We start from the raw sequence: 15,616 nt of genomic DNA, 5'->3' as shown, positions 1-15,616 counted from the left end.
AAGCTGTGACTATTATATAATGAATTTTCATGACAACTACCCTTCACCTAAAACTGTTCTTTAAAATATATACTTTTTATTTGTAGTATGCTACAAGAAGTTTGTACTACAAAAACCTACTGACAAAAAACTTTTCTTTGTTGTTGTTTTTTTATATAAAACAAATTGTTCCACTTCCGTCGCCGACGTTGATAACGTAAAACGTCATCGCCGTGTCACCATGTGACCCATGAGGTTAGTTTGTTGGATGTTCGTTTCTCTTGTTGGTAAAATACGACTCAATTTCTCGACTTGCACCAACTGACAATAAAACTCAGCCGACAGTATTTTGAGAAAACAAATAATTTTACGTACTTGTCCGCACCAGTGTTCCCTTCACAACGAGTCAAACGGAAGACGCTTTTGAGGAGTCAATTGTAAAATATCTGAAAATACCACCCGGCTACATGAGTCGGTGTGCTTTGAACACAAAAACGAACGCTCCCGAGGTAACGCGGGAAACGCTACTGTGTTGGTTCAGTGTTTTCCAGAGAAGAGCAACCGCCGCCACGCTAATCCACATGTTTACGGATATTCTCATTATCAGTGCCAACAAATGACCTGACCCCCGACATTCTTTAGCTGTTTCGCTCCGATCTGAGAAAGTGAAACCTCGACAACACCGCTGCCCTCCGCAGGCTGTGGTGTATCCGGACCGTTTGAACTAACGAGGAGCAGTTAATTATATGTCGGTCCCCGCGCTGCTCGTTAACGTTTGTCTCTGTAGCCACCGGGCACTTGTTAGCTCACACACAAAGAGTAGGATCTCGCTAACTAGCTAGCTTAAACAACCAACAAACCTCCAAGTTCTGTTGATTTGTAAAATGGATACGTTTCAGAAAGTGGAAAAGATAGGAGAAGGGACGTATGGAGTAGTTTACAAAGCCAAGAACAAAGTCACCGGAGAAACTGTTGCGCTGAAAAAAATCCGCCTAGACACGTAAGTTTACTCATGATGAGTGTTGTTGGTTATCATCTGAGGCCAAGCTAACGTTCCTGGAGCTAACTGTTGCTTTAACTCCGCTTCAAATGTGATGAAACTGTTTTACTCACCCATCAGGGTGTGACCGGCAGACGACATTTGTAAACAGCTATTCTGCAGAGCTTCCTCCCATCACTCTTTAGTGTTAGACGTATAAAACAAAACCTATTAACGTTACAGTGACAGTGGTTCTCAACCAACAGCCTTTAAACCGAAACTACATTTAGACACTGCTCATGTAATTCCCTACATGTAAAAGCACTTATATTTTAAATTTGAAACATTTTACCGCACCCATTTATCTTAGTATAACACCAAAATATGGTACATATTGTTGGTGTTTTGCAGTGGTACCCAACCTGCTCCCATCCAAATCTGGGAGATTACATGATAATTAAGGATATAATACGTTTTTTTTTTTCTTGTGGAAGTTTATCTTTTAAGAGCCTCAAAAAAGGAAATATTACTTTTGGATTGGACTGCACAGAATATGTCCACACTAAGGCATTAGTCTGTGATGAGGGGTCACAAGTCGACATTGCTTCATTATAAGGGGTCAGGAGCCAGAATGGTTGAGAACCACTCAATATATATATATATATAATGTGGGTCTGATTGAAACATGCACACGGTACATTGTGTTGGCTCACTTAAGAAAATCTCAATGTTAATATTTTTGTAATATTCATGTGCTGCTGTGCTGGGCCAAGGGACATCATTTCCCAGGCTTTCCCAGGTGGCATTACTGACTCTCTTTATCCAGTGTTTCCTGACCTTTGTGTCAGAATACAGAAATCAAGAGCATTGCTGTGCTTATCTTTTGCTGGCTGACATTTAAGCTTAAGTTGTGTTGACTGTTTGCTATTTATATCAACTGTTTGTATGAAGATACACAAAATATAGAATAAAAGGAATAAAAAACAACAACTATTGAAACAAGCAGATATTATAAAATCATTAACCAAGCTGAAGTAAATAACACACGTTTAAATGTCAACGTTATTATAACCTGAGATTAGTGAATGAGCCTAAGAAACTTAACCAGTTAATTTACCGTGTATTGCACGCAGGGAAACAGAGGGTGTACCAAGCACTGCCATCAGAGAGATTTCACTTCTCAAAGAACTCAGTCACCCAAATATAGTCAAGTAAGTGTCTACATGTTGCAGCTTTTAGCTAAATGCTGCTTGCAAGATTCTTGTGTTACTTGTTTCCGTCAGATTTTAAGATAACTTGCCTGTTAACATGTTTTAGATTGCGGGATGTTATCCACACAGAGAACAAGCTCTACCTTGTTTTTGAGTTCCTTCATCAGGATCTAAAAAAATTCATGGACTCCTTCACAGTTGCTGGTATCCCACTGCCTTTGGTTAAGGTAAACAGCAGCTAGATTTGCAAAACATATCTGTCTTGATCTTTTCAAGAAATCAAGAGTAAATGGACTCTGAATTTCTGTGTTGACTTACCTGGGTGTGTGTGTGTATATATATGTATGTATGTATATATATATATATATATATTTAGTTATTTATTTATTTATATTTATTTATATTTATTTCTGTTTTTTGTAGAGTTATCTTTTCCAGCTGTTGCAAGGCCTGGCCTTCTGCCACTCTCACAGGGTTCTTCATCGAGACCTGAAGCCCCAGAACCTCCTCATCAACGCCCAGGGGGAGATCAAGCTCGCTGACTTTGGCCTGGCAAGAGCCTTCGGGGTGCCCGTCCGCACATACACACATGAGGTAACGTGTACAGCTACTCTGTTCATGTCAACAGGCTTCTTCTGAAAACTGTAACCATATGGTTTGAAGTGCATATTCATTACTAGTCCAGCAGCAAAGTGCACTCCATCATGTTTCCTCTAAGTGAATTGAGCCCTCTGTGGTATAGTCAGAAAACATCTCACAATAGGGCTATGTTAATTTCTTCCTGAGAAATTGTGTTTTCCTGAATATAAACTTGCTTCTGTGATGTTTTTTAGGTGGTAACACTTTGGTACAGAGCACCAGAAATCCTCCTGGGCTGTAAATACTACTCCACAGCTGTCGACATCTGGAGTCTGGGGTGCATCTTTGCTGAAATGGTAATTTGCACTGAGTGTCATGTTTTACAATAGGCTTCACTGTGATTGAATTAAGGCTGCACGCTATGGATCAAACGTAACATCTAACCAGCAGACTCCCCTCACTGTCCACTGTTGTACAGCTCACCAAGAGGGCCTTGTTCCCCGGCGACTCTGAGATCGATCAGTTATTCCGAATCTTCCGCACCTTGGGCACACCTGATGAGACTGTCTGGCCTGGAGTCACATCAATGCCTGACTACAAACCATCTTTCCCCAAGTGGGCCCGGCAGGAATTATCTAAAGTGGTGCCGATTCTTGATGAGGATGGAAGAGAACTGCTTGGAGTGAGAACATTTGTCATTAATTCACATATTAATTTAGCATTCATTACCTTCGTGGCGGAAGGCGTTCTCTTGTGCTTGTTTGTGTGTAAGTCAGTGAGACCAAATGAGGATGATAAGATATATGTACAGCTGGTGAAAAGGGTAAACAAAAAAAACAAAAAACTACTGCACTTAAATGCAACAAAATCAGGCACACATGTCCCAGGGTAGTCTCTATTAATTTTGATCCAGATGCAGATTACAAGTTAAGTAATTTGCTCAACTGCTTTATTTTAGTTTTTTATTTTGTCATTTTTTTTCTACCAGGGATATGAAATCGCATTGTTAGCAAACAAAATAAGAAGTACATTTGTTTTCCACTACAGCGTACGAAACCTTTTATAGTAGAGCTGCGACAATTAGTTGATTAATCGATTAGTCCATTAACAGAATATCAGCAACAATTTCAATAATCGATTAGTCATTTCCGTAATCTTTCAAGCTGAAATGCAGCTTCTTCATTGTGAGGATTCAATGTTTTTCTTTGCCATATATGATAGTAAACTGATTACATATACACTTTGGACTGTTGTTTGCATAAACAAGCAATCTGGATGCATGATTTTGGGCTGTGGAAAATTATAACCGGCAACATTTTTCCCGACTTTTTATAGACTAAAAGGATAAATCCATCAAGAAAATAATTGGTTGTTTAATTAAAATTATCGTTAGTTGCAGCCCTACTTTATAGACCCATTGTTTGACTATATCTTTTTTTCCATTTCTGTTGTTGTCTTTGCAGGAAATGCTGAATTATGATCCAAACAAGAGGTTATCTGCCAAAAACGCCCTCGCACATCGATACTTCCGTGACGTCACCATGCCAGTTCCTCATCTGAGACTCTGAGTCAAGCAAAATATCAGTCAATTTTAACGCCAACAATGTCTAAGCAATAAGGACCTCCACGCTTTATATCCACGGCTGGAATGGACAGAAAATGTGGACACTACAGGATATGTTGGATCCTTCAAAGGATATTTGTTAATACCTAAAACCAGCTTTCTAGATGACAGACATCCCGAGAGTTTTGCTGTTTTTTCAGCCATGATGTTATAATAGTTAAGGAGGTTAAACTGTAATTTTCAATATCATTTTGCATATTTTGTGTGCAACTGCCATTTTTGATGCTAATGTTATTTGTGATTGGGATGGTCCTGTGACTTGAGTGCAGGTCAGGTAGACCCAATCTGCCAATACTGCCATTTCCTAATTTAAATGGTATGTTGGCTTTAGGAAGTCCAAATTCAAATAGTCAATTATTTACACACTTATTCAATCATATTTAAATATGATTGAATAAGTGTGTGGGATAGTGCAAATAACAAATGTCATGCTTTGTAAGACTGAGCAGCAGCTGAATGAAAGAGGTAGGGGACAGTTGTCGCACAACGAACAACGTCAGCTAACAACAGTTTGCGCTAAAAGAACATGAGACTACGGTTGAGTTCTTTTAGGTTTATTTTCTCGCACTTAAATTCTATGTTTGGGTTTAAAGTATCTTGAAGTGGTTTTATAACGGCACCTTTAGTTTAACACACAAAAATGTTTATTGGTCATTCAGATTTGTTGGCAGGATTACTCCTCCTGACTGAAGTTCTCAGAGCTTTGTACATGCAGTTGTGAAATATAAATGTTCCCTGTTGTAATTCAGATTTTACGGAATTTAATGTACTGTTGCATCTTTCTTACTCTAGATTTTATTCAAACGTTATGAACTGTTTTTATGGATATTGTTTATTTACAGTTTGAAAAAAAAATAAACTTGTTTAAACAACTGTTACTTTGTCGATGTGAGGAACATTTTTGGATGATGGCTTTTTCAGTTCTGCAGCCAAGTGAAACAAGTATGCCAAATGGTTTGTTAGACTCAAATACCAGAGTCAAATGCTGTCTTGCGTTGTTAAATCAAATTGCTGTTATGCTTCATTGATCTTTTCCTTAGAAAAAAAAAAAGACATGACCGTTTTTAAGAGTTAAAATGATCCGAAAAGGGACAAAGGCGATGTTTTAATTGTTTTCAAGACCAAGAACTATCAATTAAAGTTAGATGATGAACTGGTGGTGTGAGGATAGAGTAAATTACCCTGAAAAACTGTTTCACAAAGACCCCAAACAACTAATTGTGTTCTCCAATGAAATATACTCAGCAAAAAAAGAAAAGTCCTGTCACTTTCAACTGCTTTTATATTTTAAGCAAACTTAACATATGCAAATATTTGTATGAACATTAAAAGATTTAACAACTAAGACTTAAACTGAACAGTTTTCACAGACATGTGACTAACAGAAATAGAATAATGTTTCCCTGAACAAAGGCGGGGGGGGGGGGGTCAAAATCAAAAGCAGCCCTCAGTATCTGGTGTGGTCACCAGCTGCATTAAGTACTGCAGTGCATCTCCTCATGTACTGCACCAGACTGGCCAGTTCTTGCGGTTGTTGTTTCCATCCTGTACCCAGGGGCGTCAAGACTGGGGGAAAAAAGGGGACCCGGGGCCCTCATGTGAGAAGGGCCCAAAAAGATGCTAGAATGAATAGCTGTGGTTGCAGGGAGGGGCCCATAGAAAATGCCTTTCTACAGGGCCCAGAATTTTGTGCTACGCCCCTGCCTGTACCTGTACCTGTCCTGCGGGTGTGATATTCGGATGTACCGATCCTATGCAGGTGTTGTTACACGTGGTCTGCCACTGCGAGGATAATCAGCTGTGCTTCCTGTCTCCCTGTAGCGTTGTCTTAGGCGTCTCACAGTAGGGACATTGCAATGTATTGCCCTGGCCACATCTGCTGTCCTCATGCCTCAGGCAAGTTCACGCAGATTAGCAGGGACCCTGGGTGTCTTTCTTTTGGTGTCTTTCAGAGTCAGTAGAAAGGTCTTTACTTTCATAATTTTCTTATAACTGTGAAGTTGTTATAGTCTTTTCGACCGTTCAACAGGTGCATGTTCATTGTTTATGGTTCATTGAACAAGCATGGAAAACATTGTTTAAACCCTTTACAATGAAGATCTCTAAAGTTATTTTGATTTTTACAAACGTATCTTTAAAATAAAGTGTCCTGAAAAAGCGGTGTTTCTTTTTTTGCTGAGTTTACAACCAGTCAATTAAATAAGTTTTTATTAGTCAGCGCCATACTTAGACATCATGTCAGTCAATGCATTTCACCTTTAAGGAGCAAGGTTGAAATCGAGAAAAGATGTACAGTAACCAAGAAAGTAATGCATTGCTATCTGCCACAGTGTCTTTTTGATGATACCACAAGTTGTCGTTAAAGTCTAAAACGTTTAAATCTTACACATAGTGGCTTTAATATGTTTGTGTCTGCACATCCTGCACATTAAAGAAGACAGACTCCTTGTGATAACAGTTTGCCATTTATTTTCACAATGAAAAATAATTAGAAGCAGAAATAGGAAAAGATGATAGTGGGAAAATGAGCATATTATAAGCACACAGTAAGAAATAGATGTTATATTCAGATATAAATAATAAACAAGTGCATTATGTGAGGCATAATTCAAATAGTGGTGCTCTGTCAATCTTGGTGATTTCATTTAGTAAAATGTTGACGCCACAAAATACATATGTGCTCGAAAAGTTCACATGATGCATAAACATAGAAATATAACAGCACTAGCCAGCTAGCTTTTTCTTTCACGTATCCTAATATCCCAGGTTTATTTATTGCAGTTCTGAGGTTGCCCCCAATAGTGACAACATTGCTGTAGTTGCACTATATGTGGCAACATCATATAACTGGATTATGGTAGTAGTTGAAATTTATAAAGCTGCAAAATGAAGTTTGAGCCATAACTAAAGAAAATGTTTATTTTCTTCTATCTTTTAAACTAAGCATTGCCTTTTAATATAGTATGACAAATGTTATATAGTTCAGCAACATTAAAGCCTGTGTTTTGACTGAATTATTATAGCTGTTACACACACTTATCTTTGTCTTTGATTCCCCATAAGGCAATGTGGTGAATTATTGCAGGAAACGAGTTTGCTTTAATTTATGCACTCAGCAATGCTACCAAGATATATGTTATCAAAATGTATTCAGACAGCAAAATGACATCTCAAGTAGAAAAAGATTGGACAGATTTTGACAGTGAGGTTAAAGCGAGTGGTCCGGTAAATTATACTAATTTAAAAGTATGATGTGTCCTATATTTGCAGCATGAACAATAAGAAACAAGTGCTTGGCTCACATCTGAAAGTGTGAAAGTATACAGATACAGTTTTACAATCCAGCCCTTTTGAACCTTTTTGGGCTTTTAGACTTAAAGGGCCAGTGTGTAGGATCTATTGGCAGAAATGGAATATAGGCTAATATTTATAATTAAGTTTTTATTAGTGTATAATCACCTGAAACTAAGAATTGTTGTGTTTTCGTTAGTCTAGAATGAGCCCTTCGTATCTACAGCTACAGGAGCGGGTCCTCTTCCCTGTTTCTACCAGGGGTTGATGTGTTTGATGCATAGACTGTATAAGTGAAGCCAAAACATCTCGATCGCCCCCTAGTGGCTGGCTGCAGTAAAGGTCATAAATCACGCCCCCACTATGTTAGCGGATGGGACACGGGCCAAACTTAAAAATCAAAGTACACTTCAAATACTTTTTTCCCCACACATGGTTTCTGTCATTTCAGGTAGTTCTTATCACGCATAGGTTTGTTTAAGTGTTAATTTTCCTGATAAGTTTGGTTTTTATTAGTTATTTCATGCTAGATTTTAACCCTGCGTGAGCACAGCCGGTCTTTGCGGTCTTCTAACCAACTGGTTTTAGAAGTCCCAAGGTCAAGGTACAAACGATGGGGTGATCAGGCTTTTGCGGTTGCTGCCCCGAGACTCTGGAACAAGTTACCCCCTGATATTCGCACAATTACAGATGTCGCTCTTTTTAGGTCTAAACTCAAAACCTAACTGTTTAGAATGGCTTTTAATACGCAGTAGTGGTGTGACAATTTCCTCTTCCTGTTTCTGTGTAACCTTTTATGATTTTACTGTTTTCTACGTTTCATCCTTCTTATTGCATGATATGTTGTCTATTCTTAGTTCCAGATGTGAAGCACTTTGGATACCTGCTGGTTGTTTTAAAGCGCTATACAAATAAATTTTGATTGATTGATTGATTGATATAAAAATGGGGCGAAAAGTCATGATTGGCAGCTGTGATTGACATCTGTATAGTCAGGCTGGTGTATGGGCGGGACTTCGATACCGTGGCTCCACCTCCAGATCACTACCAGACTCTGGCTCCAAAATTACAAGATGGCAGTGCCTGTATCCGGGATATTTTGGCTTCACTTTTGTACAGTGGGAGGAAGTGGAGACGCGTCGTCCATCTTTATATACAGTCTATGGTTTCTACAGTAGCCCAGAATAGAACCAAACACCTTCTCTAGATGGGGCCTTTTGCATTACGTAAAGGCTACCGAAGGTTCTACTACAGGCTTAGAAAGGGAGGGGTGAGCCGGGAGGATTTACTACACATCAAGAATACTTCACGTCACTGCTGACCATTTTGCATACCATGCTGGAATGTTGGCGACTTTGGAATTTATTTCTCCTACCCTCCGTTGTTGTCCATTCATTTCCAAATGGTATAAAAATCAAGTTGCAGACTCTTGAAACTTGCTTGAGTTGTCACAGTGCACTCATTTTTAGAAAATGTTCTGAGACTTTTCAAATCAGTCTGGACTTAAACTGTTATTATTATATCAGATCACAATAATGAAACTGAAAAAAAAAAACAACGCACACTTGATGGTCACTCGATTAAACAGTTAAAGGTCCCATGACATGGTGCTATTTGGAGGCTTTTCTATAGACCTTAGTGGTCCCCTAATACTGTATCTGAAGTCTCTTTCCCGAAATTCAGCCTTGGTGCAGAATTACAGCCACTAGAGCCAGTCCCACAATGAGCTTTCCTTAGTATGTACCATTTCTGTGTCTGTAGCTATTGAGGAGGAGAGGGTGGGGGGGGGGGGGCAAGGTGGAGAGTGGGGGTGTGTCCTTGACCAACTGCCACTTTGCTCATTTGAAAGCCATGATGTCTCTCTCTCTCTCATGGGTGGGCCAAATTCTCTGGGCGGGCAAAGCAGAGAAAGGGGAGGTAACCTTGCTCCTTATGACCTCATAAGATCGGCCCATCTGAGCTTTAATTTTCTCAAAGGCAGAGCAGGATACCCAGGGCTCGGTTTACACCTATCGCCATTTTTAGCCACTTGGGGACTATAGGCAGGCTGGGGGAACTCATATTAATGTTAAAAAACCTCATAAAGTGAAAATTTCATACCATGGGACCTTTAAAGTTTGTTTCAACATTGATTTTTATACCGCACAGATATACACATTGACAAATCTGAAAATCCACAACATGCATTAAAGCTTTAGTGCGTAACTTTTTAAATATTAATGAATGTCCGTTACATTCAAGCCATTGCCAAATGAGTTGATACAAAGCTAATTAAGACTATCAGCTCCACAAAACTCTGTCTGTATTTCTCAGTATGGCTATGTTCAGAAAATGGTGTCGTCCGGCGACTTTCGCGCACAGAAACTTGAGTGATGGTGAAGATAATTACCTCTTCTAAAGGGTTCGTCATGTTTTTTGTTTTAATCCTCCATGTCCTCCTTGGCTACAAGCAACTGCGTGGAGGAGGGTTGGGGGTGGTGCGCGATCACTGAAGACAGTGATGTTGTCATTACTTAGAATTCCTCATCATGGGGGAGACAGAAACTATGCACTATAGCTTTAAAAATGGCCAGCAGTAATATAAAGTACACATGATTTGTAGTTAAGGAGCTTAAACTTGTAAAAACAATGGAGTGGTACTTTAAGATGGTTTGGGTTTGGTGCGGTGTATTATTTAGCTCAAATTTCTAGTTTCTTTTTCATGATAAGCTTGTACAGGATCTGGTAGCCATCATCCCATGCATAGAGCAGCTGCTCCTGCGGGTTGTACTTTATACTGGAGTGGGTTCCGTAACGCTTTGGAAAGTAAACCAGGGGTGCTTCTTCGTTGGTTACCATATCATTGACGTCAAACACACACTGGACACGTGAGCGACCGGGCTGCTTGGTGTTGTACACCACATACAAAGTGCCACAGATGACAAAAGCCCCCTCCGCATTCTCTCTCGGACAGTTTGTGTCCCACATTTGCTCGTTGTCCAGCGAGTTGCCGTCCATTTTAGCCAGAGAGATGTACCTCTCGTTCTGCCGCGAGGCATAAATGACCCACAGGCCTTCCTCGTCCACAGCCAGGTCCATCACTGTCTCGGGGGTCAGGCCGTACGGTGGGACATGGTCCTGCACTGGGAACACTGCGCTGTCTGTCACAGAGCTGTTCTTCATGTCATATTTAACCACCATTATCTCTTCAGCCTGATTTATATAATACGCGTGATTGTTGAGGACAACGTGTCCTGTTCCCCTCCAGGCAGACGGAAGCTTCAGGTTCTTGGACAGAGACATGCCCAGCGAGCGGGAGAAGTCTTGCACAGAGGCAAACTCATGGATGGTGTCTTCATCCGTCCCATTAAAAATGTAGACCTTCCCAGAACCGCTGCTGGTGTCTTTGGTCCACATGCCCTTTGGCCCCCCGACTCGCTTCAAGATCTTCATGGCTTTTATGCTGGAGATCATGTCGCTGCAGTCTGAAAATGTTCACATTTTGTTATCATTTAAATATATCAGGACTGTTTTTAAAGGAATAGCTCGACATTTTAGGAAGTATGTTTACCGGTATTTGCTTTCTTGTAAAGAGTTAGACAAGAAGATCAATACAACTCCCATATTTGCCTGCTCATTATCAGCAGGAGACAGTTAGTTTGTTGTCACTGTGAGGTTGCCAAACAAACAGCAGAGACTCCAGGAGGTCATTGCACCCAGCCAGCAAATAGTCCAGTACCTAGAACCACAACTGTTGTTTTTTACACATGGCTTTTTTTTACAGATTTAACTGAAGAAATGTGACGTGTTAATTAGTGAGCTTTAGAGGTGCTGGTATGCAACTTTAGTTACCTTTGGACAGAGCCAGGCTAGCTGTTTTCCCATGTTTCCACTCTTTATGCTAAGCTAAGCTAACTGGCTACTGATTCCAGCTTCATATTTAACGGGCAGATATGAGAGTTGTATCAATCTTCTCATCTAACTCTCGACAAGAAAGACATTAAGTGTATTTCCCCAAATGTTAAATAATTAATTTAAGTCATTTGGGACATGGTCAAGTCAAGTCCTTAAGGGCATATCCAAGTTAAATCCTCATGTTTGAACTTTAAGTCTGAAGTCTCAAGATTACAGATTTGAGATTGTATTATGTGTGTTTTCACCCAAGACGGAGAATAAAGCCTGTCTTTGCCTTATTTGTTTATGTTGTATAAATATGGGTGACAAATTAAAGAGAAGGCCAGCATAAAGTGTCTTTGTAAGGTTTTGAACCACCATCCCAAATCCCATGGCTTAAGGAAGGCAGTGCCACAGACAGGGAAGGAAGTCGGAAAGAATTAAGAAAAGGACTGACACATTGTTGGTTTTTTGTATTTTCATTGGATTTGGTGATTTGGGATAGAACAATAGAATAACACCATCCTTTTTCTTTGTGTGAACAAATCTTAATAATGGAATGTTTTTAAATTTCTACAAAACTAAGAGTAGAGGGATGACTGGAGTGTGTGTTGCCTCACACAGGTGATAGAAAACTCTTTCTGTGACTTTTCACAACTTTTGAGTGATCTGTCCAATCTGAGTTTTCTGTTGCACGACTAAAAGAAGTTTTCAACATACACATGTTCCACCAAAACAACTTCCTTCCCAAGACTATTTTGCAGCGGCACTGTGGCTCCGTCCGGCGCTTAGCACCTGTGCTGTGGAGGAAGGTCTGGAAAAGCGAGACTAGTCTAAATATGAATAAGCCAAAGGCTTTTGTGAAGTCTTTGACTTGCCAGTGGAGTGTTTGTGTGAAAATGTAAGACCAATTAATGCACTTTATGTAGTTGATAAGTGATGTATCATTATATATACCTGTTCTGTTCTGTAAATGATTAATATAATGGGTACAGCATTACAAACTTGAGGATTTTCTTGCTTTTCTCCATTTCAGATTATTGTAATTTTAGTTGTTGATCAGTTTAAGGTAGAACTAAGTAAGTATTTTCATATTCATACACAAAAAAAATCTGATGAACAGAATAAATGCACTGTCCAAGTGCAGTTTAAACACATTATATCTCACCTGATAGTTTTGAGTACTTGGCCTTCTGCTTCTCCTTCACCAGCGTCACCTGCTGTTCTATCAGCTTGTCGTCCACGTCCACACACGGCTGAGCACCGTTCTGAGTCTCCAGGTAGTCCAGCTCACGCTCCACCCGGTCCACCCTCGTCCCCACGCCATCCAGATTCATTCTCAGTGTCTCTTTCTCCTTATCCAGGTTCTCCAACTGGGAAAGCATCTGTTGCTTCAGCTCCCGCAGCTCGGAGGCGTAGCGGGCGGTCTGTTCATGCCACAGAGAGATCCGGTCCTGTTTCAAAACAAAGTGACAAAGATTAGTCAATATTTTTACACATGCTGAGATGGTCACAGTCTTGTTTCCATCTTACCTGTTTGTACTTCAGTAATGTGAGCAATACATGCTGTTAGTTTTACAGGAACTGCAAATGCACTTCTAGTAAGCTCTGAGAAGGCCATAATTTTATGTTCTTTAAGGCTCAGTAAATAGTCTGGGACATAAAGGTATAATAAGTAGGAAACTCATCCTTCAAACAACCAGGTTCAGCCCACACGTGGCAAGTTTCCACCCTGCTCAAATGTCTTTTAGCAAAACACTAAATCCTACCAACTCGCTCTGTAGCGGACCCTGACCTCTGAGGTGATCAGTAAAGTCTGAGACTACATTACAGAGAAATACAGAAACTGAGGGATGTGGATGAATAATATTTTGAGATAATTGACAAGATCCCTGGTGAGAGCTATTACTGGCTATATACTATAAGAGAGCTATATTTGTATCCATCACAAAAATAATTTTCCACACAGGTATGACATTCTCTGAAAGATGTTTAATCTGAAATGTGTTGTTGGTGAAATAATTACTGTTACTTCATCATCATGATACATGTCATTTTGGTATACCAATATAGCACAACTCTTCATATGTGCAAATCTGTACTAATCTTTTAAACCACATTTTTTATCTCAGTCTCTGAACCCAGACAAGAAGCTCATACTCCCTGTACATATCAGAGAGCTGTATTTTCTAGCATTTTCCTCAGGATTTGCCCACATCTGCATTCCATTGCCTGTCCTTGGAAGTTTCCTTTCACAGGGACTCTGGAGCGCAGGGCTCGGCAGGGAGGTAAAATGAGTCTTACCTCAATAGCGAGCAGCCTCCGCTCCAAGTAGTCAATCAGTGTTTGGTGCTGAGCGGTGGCAAAGCAGGCCAAAGTAACCAAGACAACAAGTCCTCTCATTTTGTGTCAGCTCAGTCTCTTTGCCTCCTGGAGTGGAGTGAGAGTGTGGAGGAACCAGCAGATTCCCAGAGGTGGGCTGGAATGTTTTAGTAAGCTGTCTGGGAGGAGCCAAAAACATCTGGTGAAGACACACAGGCACACAGTCTCTAAGAGAGACAAGACACTGGTGTTAATTATTACTTCAGCTTTTACCTGATTGACAAACTGAACAAAAAAACAATATATAGTCTGATGTTTAAATGTATGTATGGCTTTACTCAAAACACAGGCCAGTAGTGTGGCGCCGGACCACGTTACGTAGAGTAGGAGCAGGAAGCGTAATGTGAGTGGGAGTCAGGAGTCAGTGAGGCGCTGTACTCCTGTGTCAAGGGGTAGAACATGGACTGTGGGTTTTAATCCACTAGCCTACATTACAATGCATTAATGAAAGATTCTGTGTAACACATTATGAACTATTCTAACAGATGAATGTCTCAGATGTTGTCCTGAGCTCTGATCCAAACAGTTATCTTTATTTTGACAGGACATGAACAAATGATGCAGACAGATCAAAATTCTATTAATTAAAATAATATGTGAAACATAAGTAAGACGTTTCATTCATCAGTGAAGTCATGTTATAGCAGTATCTGTTGTGTTTTCCAGCTGTCCCTGTGCACAGGAACAGTTGCAATACTGGACTGATGTCTGTAACGTGACAAAAACAGTGGTTAGTTTAGCGAGTGGTGAATTACTGGGGAAATAGGAAATAGTGTCTCCGGCCTCACTTGTCATTATATAACCACCTTGCTGCACACAAGTCTGCACACCTCTTTGTCAACACAGCTTGCTTATGGGTTTTAGTTAGCGCTAAAACTCACTCTGGGCCCAACTGTGTTCATGCTATCATTAATAGCATAATACTATTCCTGTACTTTTAAGTTTTACGGGTTTGTGATGCATTTCATTTTGGCTGTTTTTGAACTACATGACCTAATATCCTGTACACGTTTGAGAAAGACAAACATGAAGTTAGAAGTTTTTATATAGGCTAAGTTTGCTGTAACTACAGTCAGTCTTTCATTCATGCTTTTTTTGGTATGATTTTTTGTAAGTGCACAGTGTGCATCTGAAGTGGTAAATCTATTTTGCAAATCAAACCAGTATTTTTTTTATTACATACAAACCACGGTATGTGATAGTAACTGTTGCAATCAAACTGTGAAAGATGGCATCTGCTCTGTACTACTTAGGTATGCCCTGAACACTCATCTGCCCAAGACACATTCCTCCAGCAGATACATGAATATAAAAGTAAGCTTAAAAAGTTAGTTGTAAAGCTTTAATGTTACAGTTATAGAACTATAGTTACTTATTTAAAAGAACAACTGTGTAGCCCTCTGATAGACTTGGGTGTGTCCTCATGCTTGGACAGGCTCCACTACTTTAAGCCCAGAAAGATGCATGTGTATGGAGCTTAAAGTAATGCTCTAAGTGATGTGGGCTACCAATTTATAACAGGCAACATATACTTTTGTAACTGCCACCAATAACCATAACAAACAGAGTTCCAGCCAATAACTGACAAGAAGGAACTGGTTTGTTATGGTTCGTTGTGCTGGTTGGCGCAGTTTGTTTTTGTTGGCGTTTGTGGAGCCTGGGCTGTCTACAGAGACTGCGTTTTTATACAGTGTGTTC

The 15,616-nt window shown here is 39.9% G+C and overlaps 2 protein-coding genes across 3 annotated transcripts; one reads left to right on the top strand and one right to left on the bottom strand.

Moving 5' to 3' along the window:
- Window positions 1–186: 186 nt before the first annotated feature.
- cdk2 (cyclin-dependent kinase 2) lies at window positions 187–5,246 on the top strand. 2 transcript variants are annotated; one of them, XM_039798902.1, is made up of 7 exons: window positions 187–234; window positions 2,092–2,169; window positions 2,276–2,396; window positions 2,593–2,763; window positions 3,003–3,104; window positions 3,227–3,430; window positions 4,212–5,246. In XM_039798902.1, exons 1-7 carry the CDS (start codon window positions 230–232, stop codon window positions 4,314–4,316), a joined length of 786 nt encoding a protein of 261 aa, XP_039654836.1. In that variant the 5' UTR covers window positions 187–229; the 3' UTR covers window positions 4,317–5,246. The 2 variants fall into 2 exon arrangements, with proteins under 2 accessions (XP_039654836.1, XP_039654834.1); XM_039798900.1 differs by lacking the exon at window positions 187–234 and adding an exon at window positions 241–979.
- Window positions 5,247–10,129: 4,883 nt separating this feature from the next.
- On the bottom strand, window positions 10,130–14,017 carry olfml3b (olfactomedin-like 3b). Its single transcript, XM_039799040.1, has 3 exons — window positions 13,841–14,017; window positions 12,705–12,990; window positions 10,130–11,127 (listed from the first exon to the last, which is right to left on the bottom strand). Exons 1-3 carry the CDS (start codon window positions 13,937–13,939, stop codon window positions 10,343–10,345), a joined length of 1,170 nt encoding a protein of 389 aa, XP_039654974.1. The 5' UTR covers window positions 13,940–14,017; the 3' UTR covers window positions 10,130–10,342.
- Between the last annotated feature and the right edge of the window lie 1,599 nt (window positions 14,018–15,616).

Source organism: Perca fluviatilis, chromosome 4, assembly GCF_010015445.1.
Source record: "Perca fluviatilis chromosome 4, GENO_Pfluv_1.0, whole genome shotgun sequence".
Lineage (NCBI taxonomy): Eukaryota > Metazoa > Chordata > Actinopteri > Perciformes > Percidae > Perca > Perca fluviatilis.
Note: the sequence above shows the minus strand (reverse complement) of the source record. Positions and strands in the feature narration are given on the sequence as shown.

Excerpts from the sequence above, each read along its gene's own strand:
- cdk2 (XM_039798900.1), top strand. The coding sequence starts at position 864 with ATGGATACGTTTCAGAAAGTGGAAAAGATAGGAGAAGGGACGTATGGA. Across the intron at positions 2,170-2,275 it reads AGTCACCCAAATATAGTCAA|ATTGCGGGATGTTATCCACA; the intron begins GTAAGTGTCTAC and ends AACATGTTTTAG. Across the intron at positions 3,431-4,211 it reads ATGGAAGAGAACTGCTTGGA|GAAATGCTGAATTATGATCC; the intron begins GTGAGAACATTT and ends TTGTCTTTGCAG.
- olfml3b (XM_039799040.1), bottom strand. The coding sequence starts at position 13,939 with ATGAGAGGACTTGTTGTCTTGGTTACTTTGGCCTGCTTTGCCACCGCT. Across the intron at positions 12,991-13,840 it reads GGAGGCTGCTCGCTATTGAG|GACCGGATCTCTCTGTGGCA; the intron begins GTAAGACTCATT and ends GTTTTGAAACAG. Across the intron at positions 11,128-12,704 it reads CAAGTACTCAAAACTATCAG|ACTGCAGCGACATGATCTCC; the intron begins GTGAGATATAAT and ends GAACATTTTCAG.